The sequence below is a fragment of the Macrosteles quadrilineatus genome, unplaced genomic scaffold (genome assembly GCF_028750875.1).
Source record: "Macrosteles quadrilineatus isolate MER2022 unplaced genomic scaffold, UCM_ALF_1.0 Scaffold_9__3_contigs__length_116548681, whole genome shotgun sequence".
NCBI classification, from domain to species: Eukaryota; Metazoa; Arthropoda; class Insecta; order Hemiptera; family Cicadellidae; genus Macrosteles; species Macrosteles quadrilineatus.
Window position 1 is genome coordinate 46,064,600 of NW_026542602.1, and position 23,951 is coordinate 46,088,550.

The 23,951-nt window shown below is 31.7% G+C and overlaps 2 protein-coding genes across 2 annotated transcripts; both read left to right on the plus strand.

Moving 5' to 3' along the window:
• Nucleotides 1–211: 211 nt before the first annotated feature.
• Nucleotides 212–7,557, plus strand: LOC129003385 (zinc finger protein OZF-like). Its single transcript, XM_054431678.1, has 5 exons — nt 212–218; nt 1,134–1,359; nt 2,107–2,250; nt 4,418–4,490; nt 7,027–7,557. The coding sequence occupies exons 1-5, from the start codon at nt 212–214 to the stop codon at nt 7,324–7,326; spliced, it is 750 nt and encodes a 249-aa protein (XP_054287653.1). The 3' UTR covers nt 7,327–7,557.
• A 1,566-nt stretch (nt 7,558–9,123) lies between these two features.
• On the plus strand, nt 9,124–23,539 carry LOC129003386 (zinc finger protein 490-like). The gene is made up of 6 exons (XM_054431679.1): nt 9,124–9,178; nt 9,561–9,692; nt 13,444–13,623; nt 14,219–14,482; nt 21,640–21,794; nt 23,181–23,539. Exons 1-6 carry the CDS (start codon nt 9,124–9,126, stop codon nt 23,490–23,492), a joined length of 1,098 nt encoding a protein of 365 aa, XP_054287654.1. The 3' UTR covers nt 23,493–23,539.
• The last annotated feature ends 412 nt before the right edge of the window (nt 23,540–23,951 follow it).

The following is a 23,951-nucleotide window of genomic DNA, read 5'->3' on the forward strand; positions in this document are numbered from 1 at the left end:
GTTTGCAGTACCTTGGTGTAACATTACCCAATTATTTCATATGTATGAATACTTAAATGATTTTCCTATTATTAAAATGCTAGCTGTAAGAGTTTTATTTATTTTACAAAACGGGTTTTTAAACAACATCAAGACTCACCTGTACTCGATTTTTATTTTATTTTTGCTAAAAGAATTGATCGATTCTCATTTTGAAAAATATTGCTTGGCAATGACAAGTAAGTGTTGATAAACTTTGTTCATTAATTTTACAGTAATCATATTTTCCATAGTCTAATTTAAACCAAATAAGCACTACATGATTTTTCATTTCCCATTTGATTGAAAACTAAGCGTTCTTATTCAAAACCTGATTATTTTCAATAAGTTAAATATATAAATATTTTGTAAGCTTTGAATAAGACAGTTAACCATTGTTACAAGTTTAGTTTATTAAAATAATTTTCAGTAGTTTATATATTTTACAGGATTTTTTCTGGCTCAATGAAAGGTCTAGGAAACTTGAAGTTAATATTGGGTATATTTGGTTTATTTGATTAATTATGTTGTACAGTATTCCATAAAACCTTTTATAAAAATTAAAATTCCCTTTTGTTCCTTTAGGCCATGATAAACATGACTATAAACAAAATACCTTGCAGGTCCTAATAAAAAAGCCTTGACAAAACTGCAAACTTTAACACACTCTAGTGAATGCAAAATTGAAAGTAACTCATATGGGGCAGCCCGCTAATGTTTTTGTTTGTGAACAATGAAACGGTCCTGTTCCTTGAAGATGATTAAGAACAGAACCAATAACTGAGTTTTAATGGAGGACAGTCAAATACAACAATTAGAAACAAATAATATACTTGTTTATTCCAGTTCCCAAGCGACTTCCTGCAGAGTCATGGTAATTTAAGTATTTTTGGTCTCTTAATGCCCCTTATTCTTTCTTTCACCCTTCTTCCTTGTTCCTCCTTTTCCTTGACATGCCTTCTCTCTTAACCCTCCTCCCTTGTTCCTCGTCCACTCTTGTCTCAACTTGTCTCTTGTCCCTTCTCTTATTCCTAATCCACATGAGTAGGACAGTCCCATCCCTTGAAATTTACCCAAAATTTTAGAGCAATTGAGCTTGACCCAGTTATTATGAGTTACAGAAGGAGGAAAGTTCAAGTGTGACGTTTGTGGAAGACGTTACTCACACAAACGTTCCCTCAACCTCCATGCCAGGCTAGAATGTGGCAAAACCCCGCAGTTTGCTTGTCTGTTGTGCCCCTACAGAGCAAAGCGAAAGAGCACGCTGCAAAGTCATATGGTTTTTAAGCACTCCAGTTGTGACACTCTACCAGCCCTCCTGGATGCCGCTGACTTCAATCAGTAGTCTTTGAGTTTGCTTTTAGTAGGAGTTTTAATAAATTGTTAACTGCTGTTTCGAATTGTTTTTTTTATTAATTTTCCTTATGAGTTTTGAAGAAAATATTTGCTACATACTCATATAGTGCTAAAATTAAACACAAATAAATACTTGTATATTTACGTTGGGTTATATTCTTGTTGGGCATGACTTTTTTGTTAGGCATGTTGGTATTTGACTTTCAAATAGAACACACATGTTAATTACAGTTATTAATTCAATATTTGTAGTGTTAAAAAGTATCAGAAATATAAAAATAAAAACTTTGCGATATTATTTAAAATACTAAAGTATTCTTAAAGCTTACAAGCGTGTTTGCTATTGTATTACAAGTATGATCATACATGGTAACACAAAAGTACAATTTCTTGGTGCTCAGAGTAAACCCGTGTCATATTACAAGTAACTTAGGCTGACATCGCACCATCGTTTTAGATGACCATGTTTGAGTGCTCTGTTACCACTCTGAACATGGCTATCTGCAACGAGGCTAAAGCATCAGCCTAAGTCATCTAAATCTTCATATTGTAAATAACTTTATCTATTTATAACACGGTTTAACTTCGAAGACCACGATAATGCGTTTAGTATCTTCACTTTATTATACTCTCTCATCAATCAATAGTATGATCTTAAACTAAATTTGTTACAGCACTCTCTGGGATTGGTGTGACCCATCAAGAGTTGTTTCAGTGTGATGGTTGTGATAGAAGGTACAAACATAAGTGTTCTGTGGGCAAACACAAGAAGTATGAGTGTGGCCAGGAAGCTCGATTTAAATGTCCTGCGTGTCCTTACAGGTCTTTCCGGAAAGGCCAGATGGTGCGACACACATCTCGCTATCACAAGGAATTGTTGGAGTTTCAAAATTAGCCTTGTAAAAAAATAATAATGTTTAATCACATATCCTCTGACACAAGGCCGTGGCAATCATTATGGCAACGTTTTACTCGTCAGCTTATTGTCATGGTAATAAAAAATGTGTCAACATAAAAGTTGCATAAATTAGTGCTACAGCTGTTTCAGTAGGCCGGATCTGCGGCGTTGCCACATTTGTCTTTATGCGGTCTGGTGTCAGAGAAGGTTGTGGTAATTGGTCATTGGACATTCATCTGGAATCCATATAAGGCTTAAAACACCCACCAAAGTGTACGTCACTGTCTTAGAGAATTCAAGTTATTGGAATTGAATTAATGAATCTTAAGAACAAAGTATTAATAGTCAAAGGTAATACATAATGTTTTACTATAGGTAAGATTGTACTTACTTTTGTCTGAAGGCGTCAAATGTACAGCATAAACTGCATTTGACACCTTCAGGCAAAAGTAAGTACAATCTTACCTATAGTAAAAATATTAAAGGTGTCAAGGCTGATTATAAAATTAATTAATGCATAATGATTCTTTATTGATGAATTGTTGATATTGATAGTTTACGTGATATTGATTCAATGTTAATGGTTTTTAAGTGTGTTATTGTCCTTCACAAACATTTAGCATGTTTAACGTAAGTAATCAGATTTTAACTGTGTATACATTTTTTAATTTTTCCTAAAGAGTACAGCACAAGAAATATTTTTGCATTTTTTCCATGTAAAAGAAAGTGACTGTATAGTAGTTCAATATAAGTCAAGGAAAGCAATAAGTATTATGTTCAAATGTAAATTTTTCTAGTGATTTTCAAGTTCTGCAATTCAGATGTATTAACTTTATAAACGGGTTATTAATCCTATATAATTGAAATAAATATTAAATTTGATATGTTTGTGAAAAGATATTGTTTTTAGAGTTTATATTTTCTAACTCCATACTTCGGATTACTCTAACAACATTTTAATGTTTCCAGGGCTTACTTGGTGCAAGAAGCTAATGCCTGACGGATCTGCATGTTTCGTCTGCAATTTATGTGGCAAAGGCTATAAATATAAAAACTCAATGGTCTATCATCAGAAGTATTCATGTAAAATAACAAAAATGGTACAAAAACAATAACATATGTTGACAAATGTGTCAAACTGTTTAATGAGAAACATAATGCTTAGCGAAATGTTGTCACAATAATTGTACATTTTAAGAGACATTATTTGAAAAAATTTATAATGAATAAACTATTATAAAATAAAAACTGATTTATAAATTAACATATTTTAAAAAATTACAAATTTTATCTACAAAAAATATGATATCTTGGTAAGTCAATTTCCAGCAACAAAAATGAATAATGAATTTATTTCCTCAAAATGCTTGACAATCCACTGCCACCAACACTCTTGACTTTGTATTTTTGTAAAATGAATCAAGTTAATAAGATAAATTATTCCCATTCGTTGTGGCCTTTTTTAATATTGTGCTGCAATATATCTTAAATATTTACTATATTATTCAGAATATCTTCGTTTAAAACTAATATCCTACATAGATAATAGTCACGAGTTTCCAGAACGGTAATTCACACGCAATCGTCACAGAAACTTCAGGAAGAACTGTTAAATAAATTGTACACTGAACTCGTTCATAATTTCCTGTATTTAAATGTTACCAAATCTGTGTATACCATTTCGCTGTTATTAATTAAATATTTTCTTTTACATGTGTTAATATGTTTTATTCGTTAACAGACAGAAAACCTGTAATTGAGTTTTTTTGTAGTGTAAGTAATACTTCAGACTTTTTTTAAAGTTTGGATTCTAAAAATATAAAATTAAAAAAATAGTAAAAGTATTTTAATAAATGAAACTTTTTTCCCTAAAGTTACGTAAAAGTGATGAAGTTAGTAATTTATGAAAACAGAAATACAAATTCACCTGTTGTATGTAATAAAAATGTAAATACAGCCTAATCGAAACTTATATTCACACACACAAAACATAAATCAATCACACAAATTTCGCATTATTAGCACTAAAAAAGTCATATACATGAAACTTGTTTTACCCTCTTCAACATCAAACACCCCTAATAAATTCGTAAAGCTCACATGTTTCTTGAATGTTTACAGGTGATGCGTTAACTTATTTAGGAGATTCAACATATTCAGGAGATATGTCAACACATTCAGATTGTTCAACCACAATAACGCCTTCTGGAGACCTCATGTACGTCTGTCAACACTGTCCTAAACGCTACAAGCATAAGACTTCGCTCACCAAGCACCAGAAATATGAATGCAACAAAGAACCGATGTTTTTATGTGATTTGTGCCCTTACAGAGCAAAGCGTGCAAGTTCACTGAAATCACACATGTTTCTCATACATAAAATCATAAAAAGAAGTTCTGATGGGAAACATTAATCAAATTTTATTTTTTTTTATTTTTTTATTAAAACTGTTTAGTTATTTTTTGATGATTTTATTTTTCCAGTATATATTTGGTAAACATTGTTTTATCGAGTCTATTTGTAAGATTTTATTATTTATTTAGAGACCTGAGATTTTGTTGTTCATATTGTTTGAATTTTCTTGTTACGTGACAAAATAAAAAAATGATATAACATTTTCATGAATTTTATATGTGGAAACCCTTGACATTTATATTTGTAAGATGTTATTATTTATTTAGAGACCTGATAATATTTTTGTTGATATTGTTTGAATTTTCTTGTTGCGTGACAATATATCAAATGATATAACATTTTCATAAAATTTTAATTAGGCCTATGAACGTCTCTGAAAAATGTTTATGTATATGTTATTTATCAATAAAGTTGTTAAAAAAGTTAAAAAGTGTGCAATGAATCCTGCCGTATGTTTTAAATGTATTCCTAAGTTTATACCTAAATATTCCTCACATTATATTTAAACCTAAATTAAATTTAAAGTTATCCTTGATGCTGTTAGAAATATTACCTGGATTACTCAAGTAGCTTAAAAATACAATATAGCCTACTCCATCTTGGGTTTATATACCTTACGGAAGCGTTGGTAAACCTTCCTATTGCATTACACTTTTTTTGTTTTTCAGCAAAGGGGCAGAAAGATGCTGGCGAAGACGAACCAAAAACCAAATGTCTGTTTTGTAGAACACGGTTTACGACAAAAAATCAATTACGCAAACATGTACTCAGGTGTGAAAAAAGAAACACACAAAGTTGTCCTTATTGTAACTTCGTTTGTCAGAATACCAGGACACTGAAAAAGCATCAGCAACGCAGCCATAAACATGCTTTGGCTGGTTCCAGTAGTCTTCCTGAACATACTAACAGTGAAACTTATATACCCGCCGTCGATAAAGACAGTGTTGTCAGTTACAAAGAAAATGATGGTAGTGGCAAAAATAAAAGAAGTGAAATTATTACTGATGAAATATTCCAAGGTCCTACTGAAGAAGACATGACAAACATGCTTGAAAATGATGATCTCAACAAAACAGATGTTAACACTGTCCGTGAAAAAGATTCTACAGATAACATTTCTTCAGATGTCGAGATTAACAGTACATTGGATTCTTCCCTTAATAATAAAGAACAGCTGTCTCGGAATCAAAAACCCAATCGGGCATCCATTCAGGTTCTTCAAAAAGAAAGAGAAGTCGGAACAGCAATGAAGAAAAATATACGTTTGACAGGGTGTGAAGAAACAAAAAATCCTGTGAAAAGAAAGCGCATTAAACCGAATATTGTGGTTGAACCAAGGCAGAAGAAACTTGGAGAGAACTTAAATTTTCAGTTGTAGATATTATTAGTAATAACGGTGTATGACGTTACAAGTGCATTGTTTAATACGTATGATTAAGTTTTAAATTTTGTATGTAGTATAGTAGTAGTTAACCATTCACATTTTTATGTAATGAGACAAACTTAAAGTTTAGTACAGAAACTTGTGTTCAGAAACAAGAGGATTTTAAAAACAAATCAAAATCTGGATTGTAAATATATGAAGTGTGTTCAAAGTAATAATATATAAAACCAAAATGTATTTTTGATTGTTAATTATTTATATTTATAGGATGCTCTGATATAAATTATACAACGCTACAAAATTGTTCACTAAATAAATTACATTTAAATATCCGAACATAATATAATTGCATGGAATGGATTTTGACTGTAAAGTATTTTTTACAATAAACATTTTTAAGGTGTCTTTTGAAAGCTTTTGACCTTCCTGTGCGACTCCATTAGGATATACCGCAGTACTTCCTGCTTGTCGTAAGAGGTGACAGAAGGGGGGGGGGGCACCCATTCTTTTGACATCTCCCCCCTAGTCTTGAGTTTGGTTTATCCTTAGAGTTAACTTTTAAATATCCAGTGATGCTGACGTTATTTCCTTATAACAGTTTTAATGTGAAATTGTAATTTGAAAACAGATGATTCTTCCATTATTAACGACAGTCTGATTGTAAACAAGAGACAAAAAGGTTGATAAATATTTGATTTTAAATAGCTAATTAATGATTTATTAGGTATAGGTTAACACATTTAATTCATTGTAAATTAATAGTTTTACTCACCAACTATCTGTAAAAAAAAATGTTTTTAAGGTAAAAGGGTATTGTATAATTTGCTTTATCTCTGAAACAATTTTGAACATTGTTAAAATGCATAATTTGCCTATGGTTGCCTAAGTTTACAAACAAGAAAAAAATTGACTCTTAAACTAATAGACAATTGGACATTATAACCTTTTTTGCAGGTCCACTTAAGGTTCAAATACCTTATTTTTTACAATTATTGCTTGTTACTAATTTGCCATGTGTTGCTAGACACAATAAAAGAATGGATTCAAGTTCAACTTCTACCAGACGGCTCGGCTACTTACGGATGCAAGAAGTGTTCAAAGGTCTACAAACATGAAACATCGGTGTATAAACATTTAAAGTTTGAATGCGGCCAGGAGCCAAAGTTCCAGTGTCATCTTTGTCCATACAAGTCAAAACAGGCTGGCAACATGCGGACTCACTTGGCAATGAAGCATGGACACTTTAAAAAATGATGTAAAAGGGAAAGGTATTTAGATACTGAGCAGTAGATATCGTGTCAATTCTAGGTCAAACAGATCATGTAAATGTAAAAATGTCTTTTTAACCAAAAAATACTTCAACAATACTTCTACAAATCAACTATGCAATCTTAAATATAACCAAATATTCAGAATACATAATTACACTATTGACAAAAATAATCAGGAACATGTGGAAAAAATTAGGACTACTTTTTCTAGATAGTTTCGATGTAAAATATTATACTTATATTGTAATTTTAAATGAACAATGTATGGCTTTGTTTCAAGAATAAATGGGATTTCCTGTAGCAATGAAATATAATTTATTATATGTTACATTGCAAAAACAATATATCTAAATGAAATATTTTTTCTTACAAAAATATGTTTTATATTTTTTCTGTAATCCGCCTATTAAGTGTGTGTTTTATGTCTAAAGAGTTGAATAAAACCAGCAATAATTTTTACATTATTTTTGAACATTATTTCTGAACTTTCAAATGTATTTAACCCTCAATAGACAGCCAATAAAAAGCTCTTATTAGTTATTAGCCCTTGAGTGGTTAAAATAGAAGCTGGTTTGAGCCATAATATACAAACACTGGACATATTAACCATTATAGTTGGTAGTTGCAATTGAGTCACAGAACAGGTAGAAAAAAACTATTTAACCTAGCATGTTTGATCAGGCATAGTTTCTGTACCTAGATATTTGTGTTACATTTGTTTGGCAACAATAAATATTCTTATATCACTAGTTTTGTTAAATATTCAACTAAAGTTATATTGAAAGTAAAGATTACTTTGTAAATAGCAGTCTTTCTTTGCAGATATTAGACCGAATATAGTGGAGCGGAGGATGACAGATGGTTCAGTGTTGTTTAAATGTAGAATATGCGGCCATTGCTACAAACACAAACCAAGTATCTACAAACACCTCAGGTTTGAGTGTGGAATCGCCCCTAGCTTCAGCTGTTCAGTGTGCAGCTTCAAGACAAAACGACCTGAAAGTCTGAGACTCCATGTGATCAAACTGCACCAGTTAGACATTCAGTAGAATATATTTTAGTTATCATGTTGGATTCTGTACTAGTTTTGATACAAATTTTGAACAGTGTTATTAGAATTATTTTGAAATTGATAGAGTTGAGTATCTGAGAACATTAGAATCCAGGGGCTGATAGCGAAAACAAAAAAGTCACACCACAGATTCTTCACAGATATTTCGGTTTTCCTTTAAGATTTTCCAGATATTTGGGTTCCTTTAAAGAGCAGGTAAAGAAAAAGGTCACTTTTTATCTGAAGTTTTGAAATTGTATCTATTAGCTTTCGGTCTCTAATTTACTTAGGTAGGCTAGCTGAAGTCTTTGTTTAACAAAATTTCCTAATCAGCGTTTCTAAGTTATAACATTGTTGGCAGTAATTGTTATGAATTTTTTGATCTGTGAATCTCTTCTTGTTATTTATCAATTTCTAATAACAGATTCATATTTTGACTGATTTATATTTTTGTATCTACCTAACACATAGCCTGTAATATTTGTTTGGTTAAATAAATTATTGATTTGTGCAAGTATTTTTTCACTGGGTTGATTATCATTAGAGATATACCATTAGAGTATTTCTTTAAATTATACCAAAGACTATTATTTTATCGTGCTGTTTAACTTCCACAAAAAATCTGTTTTATTAACGTAGACCAGTTTAGTTTTACACATTAACCCTTTGAGGTAGAATTTTTTCCACATTTTTTGGAGAAATTAGCTTGCCATTCAAACAGTCAGAAAAATGGCGCCCAGTGACCTATACTCGCCATTCGACCGCAAAGGGTTAAAAATGCGTAGTATGTGAAACATATTGTCTCTATTTAATTAAAATACCCAAAATAAAGGGTTATTTTCAAATCTTTTGTTTTACTTTTATAACATGATATAGTAGAGTATATATTTTATAAACTCTATAACTATGACTAATTAAATGTTTGCTGAATCATTTTTAAAATAAAATAAAATAATGTTTGTATACTTCTAGTATTTGGCTTTGTAATACGTGTCATGAATGTGATCTTAAAAATTGTCGGTCCTTTGAGGATATTCTTACAATGACCAAGTACAAATTCTACATTGCTAACACTCGTTGGATAGTTTCATACAATCAACTAAATTGGCCGAATGCAACCACTTAAACAGCTCAGAAACTTCTGACTCGATTAACTTTTTTTACAGCCCCGACCAATAAAGATGAGCCAGGAAGGGCTAAGACGTTCGTATGTAACCGCTGCGGCCGTCAATACGTGTACCAGACGTCCTTAAGGAAACACCAGCGTCAGGAGTGTGGAGTAGAGCCGATGTTTAGATGTAATTTGTGTCCTTATAAAGGGAAACAGAAGAGTTCCTTGCAATCTCACATGATCTGCAAACACAAGATCCTGTGAAATACGTCCTTGTAAAATTATGTGGCTACAAAAAAACCTTTATCTTTCCTAGTGTTAATGTAAAATGTGAGTTAAGTAAATGAGAACTGATATGAAATTGATTAATATTTATATATTCCTGATGAGTTCAACAAGTTCTTATCAATATGACTTGGTGTTTAGGTACTGTAGGTAGAGAACTTTCATGAAGAACTTTCATTGCTTAGCGAGCATGCAATTCCTTATGTATATGAAATACGACAGAGGAAGTTAAATAAAGATATTTATTCGATAAATCTAAGGATGGTTAATGAATCAAATCCTTGACACAAATAACAATATCTACGTTTACAAACAATTGTGTTATTTTTTCTATAAAGTTTCTTGGGTTTATTTTAATTTAAGGATTTTTGCAAACATTTGCCATCCCGAATTGATGAAACTGAGGTTTCTCATTGTTACAGCATTTGCAATTATTTGATTTATTTTCTTGGTGGGAAGGATCCATGAATCAATGTCAAAGGTCTTATTTATTTTGTACATATTATAAAGTTTTTCCGCTCAAGGTTTATGTGTAAGGCTGAACCTATCTATGGAATATTCCTTTTCTCTTTTACATTTTGAGTGTGTGCCAAAGCTGAGAACGGAAAAAATTGGAGCAAGTGTCATAAAAAAACCGGTATTTGTTATAAATCTTAGTTGTCATCAAGACACAAATAAAATTAGGCTTTCACACTCTCTGTTAACTGTTTTACTTTTATTCAAGGAAAATGTCTTATTTATTTTTGACAATGTGATAGGTGGTGATAACCTAATTTGAAGAAAAGAAGTTGCTTGAGAAGTAATAGAACCCTTTTTTCTCCTTTGCAATCGAAAAAGTCTACTTTCTGTATAGAGTGATTTCAGAATTCTTAAAATTTCTGCCAAGGAACTAAGTTAATTGTTGAGTTTTATTTGCAGGGGTGTGGCCACAAGGGTATTCTTGTGAAGTCTGCTCCAAGACATACAAGCATAAATGTTCTTTGGTCCTTCATCAAAGGTATGAGTGTCAAAAAGACCCTCAGTTTGCTTGTACAGTGTGTTCTTACCGTGCCAAGAGGAAGAGTCACATACAATCTCACATGGCCATCAAGCATAATATTCTACCACCGAAGCCAAATGAAGATAATCAAGAGCTCGACTGATTTTCTGACCAAGATGGACATCAAGCATTATAAAATGTTTGTATGGCACAAAGTGAAGGAAACTCTAAATGAGCATTTGAAAGAAGAAAGCTTTGGCAATTCAACGTCAAAGAGATTGAAATGCCAATTCAGTACTAAATCCTCTCTGATTGAAAAATCAAGTAGGATTTTGTCTATACAGCACAAGATGAACATGGACAATTTTGTTGGAGGCTGATATAAATATATATTGAAAGTTACCATCCTACATGGATGCTAAACATAGTGTCCATCCAGTATTCAGTTCATTTAAAGGTTACTAAAGAAAGAAGAGTATTTAACACACACACACTATGAGCTAAACTCTACTTCGTAGTGTGTTTGAATCCATTGCTCAAGAGACACGGGATGGATTGTGCACTGTGCAGACATGATTTATTTTGGCAAGGGCTGTTAAATTTCCTTTATTGCTATACATATTACTTAGTATAAAATAAAGAGAAATCTGTTAAAACAGTAGTTTTTTTCAATACTCATTTTGTAAATATGGTGATTTTGTATGTCATTGTAAATTTTAAGCATACATTGTTAGTAAATATTATTTCAAAATTTGGTCTCTTATTATGTCACCTTTTCCCCGAGAAATAGTCTTTGTGTGCGATTTTCGTTAGTTCTAGTATCTCTTTTGACAACTTTTTAACATTTTAAACATGCTAACTCCATGTTTTATATTTTAACTTAAATATTTAAATAATTTAACAAGTATTAGGCTTTAGATTTCAAACGATAAAAAATCGATTAATTGGCCCATTCACTGTTTAATAAAACCATATCCTATTCTAATTCAAGGCAGAGGCGTTGGTATGTGGAACGTCACGCCTTGGAAAGTTCAAACGTGTGAACAAAAACATAACAGCGCAGACTCTTTATAAAATAATGCAACGGCTGTTTACCAGGACAGCGGTGTTGCCAGTTTTGTCTTGCCTTAGCCTCGTATTAGAGGAGTGAGGAGATTATGATAGGACTTGTAATATTGCCTATAATATTTTGATCTTATTACATCAATTATTTCACCATTTGTAGTGTAAAGTAGCCACGGCGTATTGGATTTATTATTTATATTTCAATAGAGGAAACTCATGAAAACTACTTGAAAGTAATTAAGAACTTCAGACTGAATATCTTTTCGTTTTGTGTTTAGTTTTTAGTGGCACATTTCTTTTTCATATACTTCATACATCTGTAGGTATATTTGTATGCATGTGTGTTTAGAGGATTATTTTCACATTTTAGTGCAGCTTATGAATGTTGTTGCAATTTCACATTCTGCAAGTGCTGATAACCATTGCATTACCATTGCATTTAAGCGATGCTGTATGTTTCATTGTAAAAGGTATTACTTTGAATCCATTGAATGTCATTGATTGAACTTATAATTGAATTAGATACTGATGTAGACATCCCATATATACGGATTAGTTGTAACAATTTCTTTCAAAGATAGTATTTCTTTCAAAGTAACATATCTACTAATAAATGAATCTGTCATAGAGTTTGACGGATACTAAAGAGGTATTTCCAATTTTAGTTTTCATTCTGAGATAGTTAATGAGAAGTTGACAGGGTCCCACAATATCGTTAAATATTTAAGTCTAAAAATGTAAACATTAAAAAGCCTTAGTTAAAAGCAGCAAACTTCTTTGGTAACTCAACTAAACACATTTTTTAATTCTTACTGTGGTTACAGTTTGGGAATGAAATGTCTACTTTAATGTAGATTATTTAAATCAAATGGTTTGTCAAACACTAGATACACACATCAGACTTTTCATCTTTGTTTTCAATCGTGTTTTTAATCGAAAGCTAAAGCTATGAAGCATGCACAAAGTGTGTTGATTATATTTTGTATAGGTTAGTAAAACTGTGCTATAACTTAATATTCTGTACTTTTCCAAGAAAGATATGTGGTAAGTTTATTTTTTACATTGATTATTTAGTTAATAACAACAATAAGTAACATTTCACTTTAAAACTATTATCAAATTTAGTTTCTTTAAAACTGATCGTAATGTTTTAAGTCTTAGTGACAAAGTCGTTGTAAACTGTTAAACAAAATCTGGCATAATAATCTTTCATATTTTACCTCACATACAATCTTGGCTTTTTGAGCTGAGATCATCCTAATATTTCACGCTAAAGCTACGTTTCCTTTCAATGCTGTTCAACAAAACAGAATACGCTGTCACAAAAATCACAAAATTGTGGAGATTTATGCATGGATGTTAGCTGAAGAATCCTTTTATCCTGTTATGTTTTACTACTACTAATGATCATAGGAGAAGTTATTTAGCTGCAGAAAATTATCAAAAACATTCTCCATACCTTATAAATCTTCCACTAATTTTCAAATTGAAAGTACGCTATTTAACAAAACAACTTTATCCCCCATCTTAGCAATTCACAAAAGACACTCTTCTAGAGGTAGTGGGGTAGTAAAAACAAATTATTCTCAGCCAAACTTAATGTTGACAGGTGTTGTGGAGAGTGAAGCAAAGGGGATATCTCAAGCTTGTAAGACTTGCGGTAAAGTTTACAAGCGAGCTGGCTGTTTGAAGTCCCACCAGGACGATTGTGTCGTCGTCTACTGCCAGAAGTGTTTGGTTCGATTCACGAGCCTGAAGGAAGTCAGGACTCACGAGGTGGTCTGCAAAGGTAACAGTTATAGCTGAATTTCGAACGATTTTATATGCATTTATTTTACTGGATTTTTAAAGTGTATCTAACGGTTTTTAAAATCTAAGCCAAAAATATCCGATGATTTGTTGATAACAAAGATTAAAACTAAGATCGTGCTATCTAATATATCAATATGAATATCCCCTGTTGAATGTTTTATACAAATCTGGGTGTTTTATTTTTACCAAACTTTTGCAGTATACTGTCGCTAGATGAAAATTTACTCGTATATTTTTTATTTGTTCATTTAACCTTTTTTATTAAAAGAGTTTAAATGAATGGGGATAACTAAATGGTTATATTAATCAGAAAGTCTCCGGTTCTATTATTAGAAAAGTCAGTAGTTTTTTGCCAGTTAAAACAGCCCAGCTGTCTTGTATCATCGAGCTTTTGCTCAATGGATCAAACTAAATAAACAGGTGGCCTTAGTCATGGACGACCACGTAAGAAACCTCACCCCATCTTACAATGACTCTTCACTCATATTCTAGTTAAAATGTACAGAATTCTTCAATTGTGTCAGTGATACGACAATGAAACAATATTGTGAAATGTCTTCTCGTTTTTCCAGGTTCAACAGAACCGATTCACGTTTGCTACGTCTGCCACATGAAGTTCAAATCGATGAAGCATCTTAAAAGACACGTGTCCATAGAATGTGGAAAACCTGACATCTCTTGTTCATTCTGCAAGTTCAAAACCAAGCTGCAGCACAAATATATGAAACATATGTGGAAGAAGCATCCTAAGGGCTTTGAAGGATTACCAGACAAAGACGAAAGGGAAAACGTTCCCATCCAAGTTCATCCCCCTTCTAGAGATGTGGATAAAAAGAGTGACCAAGGTCCTCCCGAAGCTATCCCTATTGCACTCTTGTACCCAAACGTGGCATTGAACACGTTTCATAAGTAATCACAAAGTATTAAGTGTCCCCCTTAATAGCTTTTTCATCTGAACAATTTTTATTGTGAGTTAAGTGTTAAAGCTATCTCATTTTTAACCAAAGCTTGCCATAATGTAATCTTTTAGTCACCTTAGTAATTTTTAAGAGCCGTTTAATTTTTTTTAACTTTAAGTTGTATTTTCATAAGATGTGTGCTTAATCACTACATGGGCCATCTATGTTGACTCGTTAAGATATTATTTTGAGTTCAATTTCTTTATTATGTTATATGCTAAAAGTAAAACATATATTGAGTCCATACTTAAAATAATAATAACGAAGTTCTGTATCGCTAAGTGTCAAAACTAACTCATTTTTAATCAAATTGACCATAAGCTCTTTTATTTCAGTTTTTTTTAAGAGATTTGTTTTTGAATAAATTTTTCCAATTTTTTCTTATGTGTTTACGTGATGTGTGCTTGAACAATTCGTGGGCCATCATTGTTGTCTTGTTAACAAATTATTGTGACTTTGATTTCCATTTGCTCCATTACGTTTATGTAATATGCCAATGGTGAAACATTTAAGAACGCCATTTTGTACTGCATGCAAATAGAAATGCACTAATATGATGTCACAATAATATGATCACATTAGCATCTTCCATGAACTATTGGATATTCTATTGATTGTTTCGTTTGGTAAACTTTAGGCTGAATATGCCAGTCTTTTAATGATACCATTTGACTACGCCAAAGCTATTTTTTGTTGTAACTCCAACATTTTGAATCTAATTGAAAAAGTAGTATTTCATTATTTAGTTTTTTCATTGTATGGCTAACATTAGCTCACTTCAAGTCATTTCATTGCGGATAGCTTTCTGTTATCTAGTATTTCTTTAGCCATTCAACCGTTTTACAGTACTTTATTAATTATCTTTTCAATAGTATTTCTAATATTTTAAGTCACCAGTATTTCTGTTAAGTTAATTGCAAAAGTTATTATTTTACAAAGAATATATGTTTAGTTTTGGAGAACAATACCTGTTTCAATGAATCAATTTGGTATGCTCTTTAATATAATTTGTAAGCTAGAATACCTAAGTGTAATTAATGATACTAATATTAGAACTGCCTTGCCATTGAATAGTTGTATGTGATTGTTAGTTTTTCTCCTAGTCAGACGTAGGATTTACCTGATATTTCATGACGTTGGAATGAGTGTTGTTTTCATGTACTTATTGTACTACAGCTAGCTTAGCAATAAATGTAGGCCTTACTTGTATGTATGTTTACACATTTGTATTTCTCCATAATTGTTAATTATTCCGCAATACAACATGTCTGTGCATTAGCAATATTTCACAAAGAAACTTGATTTATCATGCTCTCTTTTAGGAATAGAAATTAATTCTTAGTCTCATAGATCTTGTATTGTAAAATAAAGTATTGTTCACAATTTTACTGTTGGGAATTAGTTTTGATCTTTATGTTTGCTATTTGTATGCTGGGCCACATAATTGTGAATATTTTATCAATGTATTTTAAAACTTGTTATTGTTTATAAAATTCGTTGATGAGATTAATGTTTTTAAGGTTTGAGCTTACATGTCCTATGGGCTTCAAAATATTAATACTATAAAAAAATATGGGCCAGTATTAATTCTAGTCAAAATAAGACAATTTGTGTAAGATATGATTTTGGTCAGCCTGTTAAATTTACCAAAGTATTTTTCCACTTTTAAATATTTAGTGAAACAATAATTAGTAATTAAGGGGAGCTTATTTAAATATTGTATAAATCAGCCGGTCTTTGTTTATTTACTGACATTATCTATAAAATGTATATTGTGATCAATGGGGTGACAATAACTAACTGCTGTTTTAGATTTGTAATAAAATTTTATTAGTATTACTTTGTAATACTAATTATTTCAAATTTTAAAGTTAAGTTAATGTAGAATATGATTCGAAAATATAACTTTTTAGGTTTTACTTTAAGTTATGATTCACAATATCGTTATTTCCATAAATAATTAACCAAAGCATATTTATCTTCCATCCTAACAATATGGTAGGGTAATTTAATATTTGATAACAATAGTTTCAGTAATTTTATTTTGGGCCGTTTTATTCATTAAGTGTTACAGTACAAAACTAAAAAAAAAACTCCATTGTTAAAATATTTTAATGTATTTTATTACTTTAAACCATAAACTAAAGTCTTTTAGATATTCATTATAATACAATTGTAAGCAATAACTAGTATTTATCGAGATCTCCAGTCCTTTTGAGACATAAGATTTGACAGTAAGGAGAACGGATCTTCTAGGAGATGTTAAATAACTATTGGTACTAAAATATGTATTAGGCTTTGTTAAGTAAGAATATCTTTTGTAGCTGTTAGACATTATAATACCAAATATTCTTGTTGTATTTTTATAAAACATGTTTATCACCCAGTTCAAATGCCTAAAGTAGTTTTTAACAAAGTACTTGCATGCCATCTTTTATCGAGCACTGCCAAAACTTCACATTCAAAGACTATTGTCTCTAAATATTTACTGTAATGTAATTGATTTGTATCCTACAGCTAAAATTGCATTGAATTTAAATTTAGGACCACTTTAATCTCTAAGTGGCTTCACACCTACAGTATTTTAGTTTTGGTTATGTCATAATTTAGTTAAAAAGTTAGAACCAAACTAGTCATTGTCATTTTGTTTAATCTAAGTTTTATGATTTGTAATTTAACTACCCAGTAGTAAAAAAAAACTCCGCTGTTCACCTTAAGTCTTTGTACCCCTCAGAATGTCAATGTATTTGAATAGTTTTAAAATAATTTGTTTATGCTTCTACTTTCCTGGATTGAAATAAATGTGATGTTGCTTCGTATGTTGTTAGTTTTTTTTTTATAAAAGCCTAAATTTATGATGAAAACTGCCTAGTTGTTACTCAATAAAGCTTTATTTCATGTTAAATGTGTATAATTGTTGGAGATTTTATAGATGGTCCTGGCTTAAGAAATAACTGGACATAATCAATACCAAGTCTTCACTTTTTTCTTCAATTATATGTCACTCATGTTTGGGTTAAATTTCCCCGTTTTGATCTCAATCCAAAATTATATATTATATTATTCGTTAACAAAAATGTATTGAATCATTTTGAAACCCATTAAAGGTTTCAGCTTTGTAAAAAATATATTTTTTTAGATAATAATGCTAAAAATGAAACTTCTATTAGTTATATATAATCTTTGCTAAATAAACTAATGGTATTTTTCTCAACCAGCACAATTCACCTTAGTTATTAGCTCTTCATACTTTACTAATATTCGGGTAAAAATACTCAGCACTGTTTTTCCATCTCAATGTACGGGTTTTAATGGCTAACTAAAAACTTAACAAAACTTAATTTAGTTTTGTAACATAACTCAATAAATAATCAAATTAATTAAGTTATTTTTTTTGTGTTTGTACGCCAGTGGAGTTTTATAGGTTTTGAAAGGGAACGGTCCAAACCCTGGTCTTGTTACCTAACGACGACCTTTTTGTTAGATAGCGTAATTAATCCATAGAGTTGTTTTTGCTTCAAATTAATTTTTTTTGGCACTCCGTTTATTTCCTTATATCCTCATCTAAGCACAATCGGCGCAAATAATCCTGTCTAACCTACCAGTAACTAACTGAACAATAACTACTAAACAAGTGTCTATCTACTAATACCCCCGCCGCAGCTAACCTGCTGTCTAAGCGAATTTCCATTTGGCTGAATTGCTTTTCAATTGATCTATTTAAATAAAATTAGGTTTAACGAGTACCTAGGTTTGCTGCTACAAGGAAAGTAATAAAGTGTGTGTTTTAAGTAAAATAATTATTGCTTAGTATAAAATGAATATATTTGCCAAGTTTGATCAAAAGATATCCATAAACAAGCAAACTACAACATTTTACAATATTCTCCATAAGAATAACATGGGGATTTTAAATTTAAAATTTTTTTAGTTTTCTCCGTAACCAATAACCGTACAAAAACACTTTGATATACTGAATTGTTTGTTTTTTTAAGCTTTTTAAGAAGGTTTAGAGAAAGATTGGGAAATTTTGTGTTTTGAGGGTCAAAAGTGAGAAAAACCAATTTTTACCCCATAAAAGCCTGTTCCCATGGTCCGATCATGCTGGATTGCGAACTCATTCAAGTTTATCCCGCCTTACACCTTCAAACCAAATTTCATCAAAATCGGATAAAAATTACTCAAGTTATCGTGTTCACGGACACACATATATATATATATATATTACACATACCTTGTTTCATATGTATTCATATGTATTTCATATGTGGCAAAAGAGTGGAGTGTTTTGTGATCGGTGTGGTGATCTATAATCTAGTCTGGTTCTTGGGATAGGTTGTCTGTTAGAGTGATGTGAATTGTGAGGTGAAGAGCTTCTCGATAAATTTTGTGAGTTTCGAGAAGTGCTTCTGAGCCTATATTTTTCAGCTCACCTGTCATATCTGTGATGAGGGGAAATGTCTCTTCTTTGTGTGGATCTTGAACGATGATAAGTTTCTTTGTGTGGGTTGTCCCTAGGGTAGTTTGTTTCATCAGGTTTGACCTTGAGGCTTAATAATGTATCTTTTATGTCCCTAAGTTCTAATTTTAAGTTGTCTAATTCGTCATTTTCATATGTTACCGACTTTGTTTGAGGTTTTATTAGGGTAACGCGTTCAGCTGAGGTTTGGTATTTTCTCTGATTTTTATTCCTAATAGCTCTTTGAGATTCAATTTTTAGCAGATTTTCGTTTAGCTGTTTAAGTGAGTTGTTTTCCATTCTCACTAGGTCATTACAAATCTCCGGTTTTATTCCCTGAATTACGAATTTTATTATTTTTGCATCATTCATATTGGGATCTATTCTGTGGGAAAGGTGAATGATTTCGTATAGGAATTGCATTGGAGATTCATTTTCTCCTTGTGTTCGATTTTCAAGGACCGTCTGTAAGTCATCAATTAATGCAACTGGGCTGAATGCTTTAATAAATTCAGACTCTAGGTTTGCCCAACTAGTTTCATTGTTTTCATGTTTGTAGAGTGCAAACCATTTATACGGGGTAGACGTTAAGTGTGTGGGGAAAACTTCAATTTTAGTTTTTTCGGACCAATGGTTGCACCTTGATGCAATATTGAATTTTTGAATAAATTCATGTACATCTTCTGAAGGAAGACCTGAGTATGTGCCTGCTTTTATTAGGGGAAGTTTCTCTTTTGACTCATCAGCCATGTTTTTGTTGGTTATATATGATTTAGGTTGAGATACGATTTGTGTTGATGTGTTAGGGGTTTCTGGTTGGTTGTGATTTTGATGGGTTTCTTGATTTAAGTTTAACGAATTAAAGCTATGTAACAATTGTTCGTGTTCTATTATTGACCTGTTTTCATAAAGGTTTTGTGAATGTTCAGGTCCAGGTTGTGTTAGGTCGTCAGAAGTGTGTGCAGTGTCATATGTTGTTTCTTGAAGTATTTTCTTGAATTTTAGCAAATCTCTAAACTGTTCTTTTGTTTTGTCTTCTAGTTTGTTGTTAAAGAACAAGTCTGTTAATGCCTCAGCAAAACTTGGATGTCTAAATGCAGTCTTGAAAACATCTTTGGTGAAAGCTAATTTTGTTCTTAGGTTGGCTAGGGTTTCGGTTTCAGGGATGGGTGGGAGTTGTATTTTATATTGACAAGCTAGTTGTAAAGCCTCAGTTTTGTTTAAGCTATATATGTCAATGTTAACAATTTCAAAATCTAAATCCATAAATTATATTTTAAGTTTTAGTAATGTGACAAACCTACATAAGCTACATTTGGTGGTTTTATTAAGGTTATGGGCCTAGCTAAGATACGTGTTTTTATTTGAGTTAGTGGCCTATATTGTTTTGTTCATAATCTTTAAGTTTTATCTTAAACTAACACCCTATACATTTTACGATTCGTGAGTCTGATATTAACTTAAGTGACTATAATTGACTATAAATAAACTAAAATAATTCACAAGTCACATAATTTGTTTCAAGATAATTTATTAAAATAAATGTAGGATCGTTATTGTTTAGTCCAAAATGAAAAGACAGCCTTCGCCGTGCGGCTGCCTCCACCATGCGAGTCCCATGCCTCACTTTAAGTTTAAGTTTCCTAAATGTTACACTCGCTTAGCTTAGTGAAGAGGTGTTAGGTTAATGAGACATAAGACTGCTTAAGGGTGTTACTCAACGTGTAATGAACAAAAATTTAAATTACGAAAACAACAAAAGTTAAAAGTGTTACAACAGCAAAAGAAAACTTTGAAAATGCAAAAAACAACAATAATAAGATAAATTAATTTGCAACGTTAAATTTACAAGAAAAGAAAATCAATTGAAAAATATAAAAGAATTAGTTACTGACAAATTATATGACTTTTATGTTTGACAAAGTTTTAGTTAGATATATTATTCTTTCTACATACTGTCTATTGTCCCAGAAGCACACACACCGATACATGCACTCCCAAACTCCCGATCTTCTTTCTCCGGTGGCCCGTGGTGATCTCCTCGATGTTTTCCTCCAGATCCTCCAGCTCCAAGAGTCTTGACCCCTCCATCTTCATCATTAGCCCTTCTCATTGGCTGATTACCGATAGGGTGTGTGGCTAATAGGTTAACGGTGTTTCTTGGAAGTCAGCCCTACCGGTCATCGCCTAGCTCACATCAGCTGGGAAAGGAATTTGTAAATCGATGCTCATGCTACTGTTCAACTCTGTTCACACCAACTGGTCGACTAAGTGTAATGTGAACAGAGTGTCTACATAGATGAGCACCGTGGGTACGGGGTTAATCCCCTTTCTTACAATATATATATACATATATACAAATTTGAACGAATTGTGTTTTTGGCCTCTGGGGACATCGAAATGAAAAAGTAAATCGGTCCCGGGCCTAAGTCTTACCATGAAACCTACGGTAATTGCTACTTCCCTATAGGGAAATTCGTTAAAAGCATAAACTTCATGTACTACCAACGCGTTTTGTCCAGAAGATTCAACAACACACCATCTAGGTATATACAATAATGATTAACTTTTTCAGGGCGTTCTCCGCTTTTCGCCGGTGAAGGCTTTCCGTGTGACAAGTGTCCGAAAGTTTATAAACACAAGAGATCACTCTGGCTGCATAAGAGGTACGAGTGTGGAATCGAAGCTCAATTCTCCTGCCAACATTGCGACTACACGGCGAAACAAAAGGTTTCCCTGAGGAAGCACGTGGCATTTAGACATCCCGAAATTGAATCTACACAGTTCCCTTAGCAATCAAGATAAATAATATTGATAAAAATGAATAAATATAAATAACTTTCTTGGCTGTATACTAAACTAAAAAAAAATTAGCTTATATGGACAGCTCTGCATTAAAAACTGTTTTTCGAAGATCATTTTTTATATCTTGTAGTCTTTTTTGGGAAATGGTAATAAAATGTTCGAAATAACAGTAAAATTATCTTATGTAAATCTTTAATTATTATTCCATTACAGTTCTCAAGAATGTTCCTTGGCAATTAAGAAACCTTATTAAGAAAAGCAATGCAATTACTTAGTTTACACAATCAATGGTGTTATGGTTTATTTACCAGTTTATATACAGAATTAATGTACTTTTTAATTCTTAGGTTTTGGTATTTTTTACGAATTTGTTGTTTTGTTGTAAGCTTTGTTTTATTTGTTTAGTCCTAAATGTAAATTTTAGTTTTAATAGAAAATCTTTTAAATTAAATATGATATGTATAAACATTATTTAAATAGTAAAATAAAACATATATTTTATTACAAATAACTACATTATTTTCCTCAAACATGCTATATCTTGCAAAGAATGATAACCACTATCGTAATATGCTGGGAAAAGTACGTTGAGCTCAGCTGTTCCCATTTGGGAACGTTTGCCTTTTTCCCATAAAATGGGGAAATTTCATGTTTTAGAGTGAATGTTTTTGCTGCGGTCATGTATGCATGGTACCCCTGTTATAATAATAAAACAATCTATGTTATATAAAAATGTGCTGTTATTTGAGTATAAAACTCTTAATAATGGTTACTTTACAGTACAGTAGATCAAGTTGTCAGTGTTCAATTCAGAATATAATTTTGAGAATTTAAACAGCCTTTGCTGTTCGTTTTTTAATATAGTTAAGATATATTCTTTTAGAAAAACCTTTGTTTGTAATATTTAACCACCTTCAACCCATTACCTAACTTTGAATGGTTTCTCTTAAAGTGTAATAAATGATAAGCTAATATATTTATTGAGTGAACAGTTATAAAAATCGGCCTACAAACTGAAATGTTTTAACTCAACAAAATGATTTTCCTTTTTTAAGTGTTAAGAAGGACTTCCCTTTAGAACTACTGTACCTCCACACACTAGCTTACTTCACTGTCTGAAGTTATTGTGTAACTTGAACCTAGTGTATAACTTGACTTATCCAATACCAATACCAATTTAATCCAATATCTATACCAATTTAAGAATTTCTAACAAACTTCTTTCCCTTTATTTTTGAGTATGAAAACATTAGTTCCATTAAGAACCTGGTCTTTATCAATCCACCTACTCCAGACTAACCTCTAACTTAGACAAATTTTCCAATAGAGTTCCCGCGGGAAGAACCACCGCCGACGCCGCAGTCTGAACGCTCCTTCTATCTGGAGAAGAAGCAGCGGAAGCCACGGACAGCCTTTACCAAACTTCAGATCATGGAACTGGAGAGGAGGTTTGAGAGGGATCATTATTTAACACCAGGGGATCGGGCTAGTCTGGCAGCCAGCTTAGGACTGGACACGACGCAGGTGCTTCTGTGGTTCCAGAACAGAAGAGCCAAACTGAAGAGGGACTTGGAGGAGATGAAGGCCAAAGGGAAGACTGCGGAGGGAGCGAGATGGAAATAGACAGTTTCATTTGGGGTTTTATTGTTCATTCTATTCATTTGAAAAGGTTTTGTGATTCCATGAAATCAACATTGAAAAGCTTTCAAATTTTTTAGCTTAAAAACTATTTAACATACAATGATAATTCATCATTATTTATAAAAAAAACTGAATGTAAAATATTATTTACATTTATGGTACGAATACAATGTTTTTTACAAAACTGCTAAATGTTATGGCACAATGTAAATTGTGCCTGAGGGGAGTGCTTTTTAGATTGGGCGAGGGGGTGCTTTTATATAAAGTTAAAATTAACCACTCATAAGAACAATAATTTTATTTTAGACTATATCTTTAGTAAAGGGAACAACAATTAAGCCAATAACCGTGAATAGTACTGAAACAATAATGAATAATATGATCTCAAAAAAGTACTATAAGATTTGTACAAGTTTTATCACTCTTCATAAGTTTATCTTC

What these genes read in the sequence shown, in the direction of transcription:
- LOC129003385 (XM_054431678.1), top strand. An exon ending in GATGCCGCTGACTTCAATCA is followed by an intron (nt 1,360 to 2,106) that starts GTAGTCTTTGAG and finishes TGGTTGTGATAG; the next exon opens with AAGGTACAAACATAAGTGTT. An exon ending in TCTCGCTATCACAAGGAATT is followed by an intron (nt 2,251 to 4,417) that starts GTTGGAGTTTCA and finishes CTTATTTAGGAG; the next exon opens with ATTCAACATATTCAGGAGAT.
- LOC129003386 (XM_054431679.1), top strand. Translation starts at nt 9,124, where the DNA reads ATGGCGCCCAGTGACCTATACTCGCCATTCGACCGCAAAGGGTTAAAA. An exon ending in AGTAGAGCCGATGTTTAGAT is followed by an intron (nt 9,693 to 13,443) that starts GTAATTTGTGTC and finishes TAATGTTGACAG; the next exon opens with GTGTTGTGGAGAGTGAAGCA. An exon ending in TCACGAGGTGGTCTGCAAAG is followed by an intron (nt 13,624 to 14,218) that starts GTAACAGTTATA and finishes TCGTTTTTCCAG; the next exon opens with GTTCAACAGAACCGATTCAC.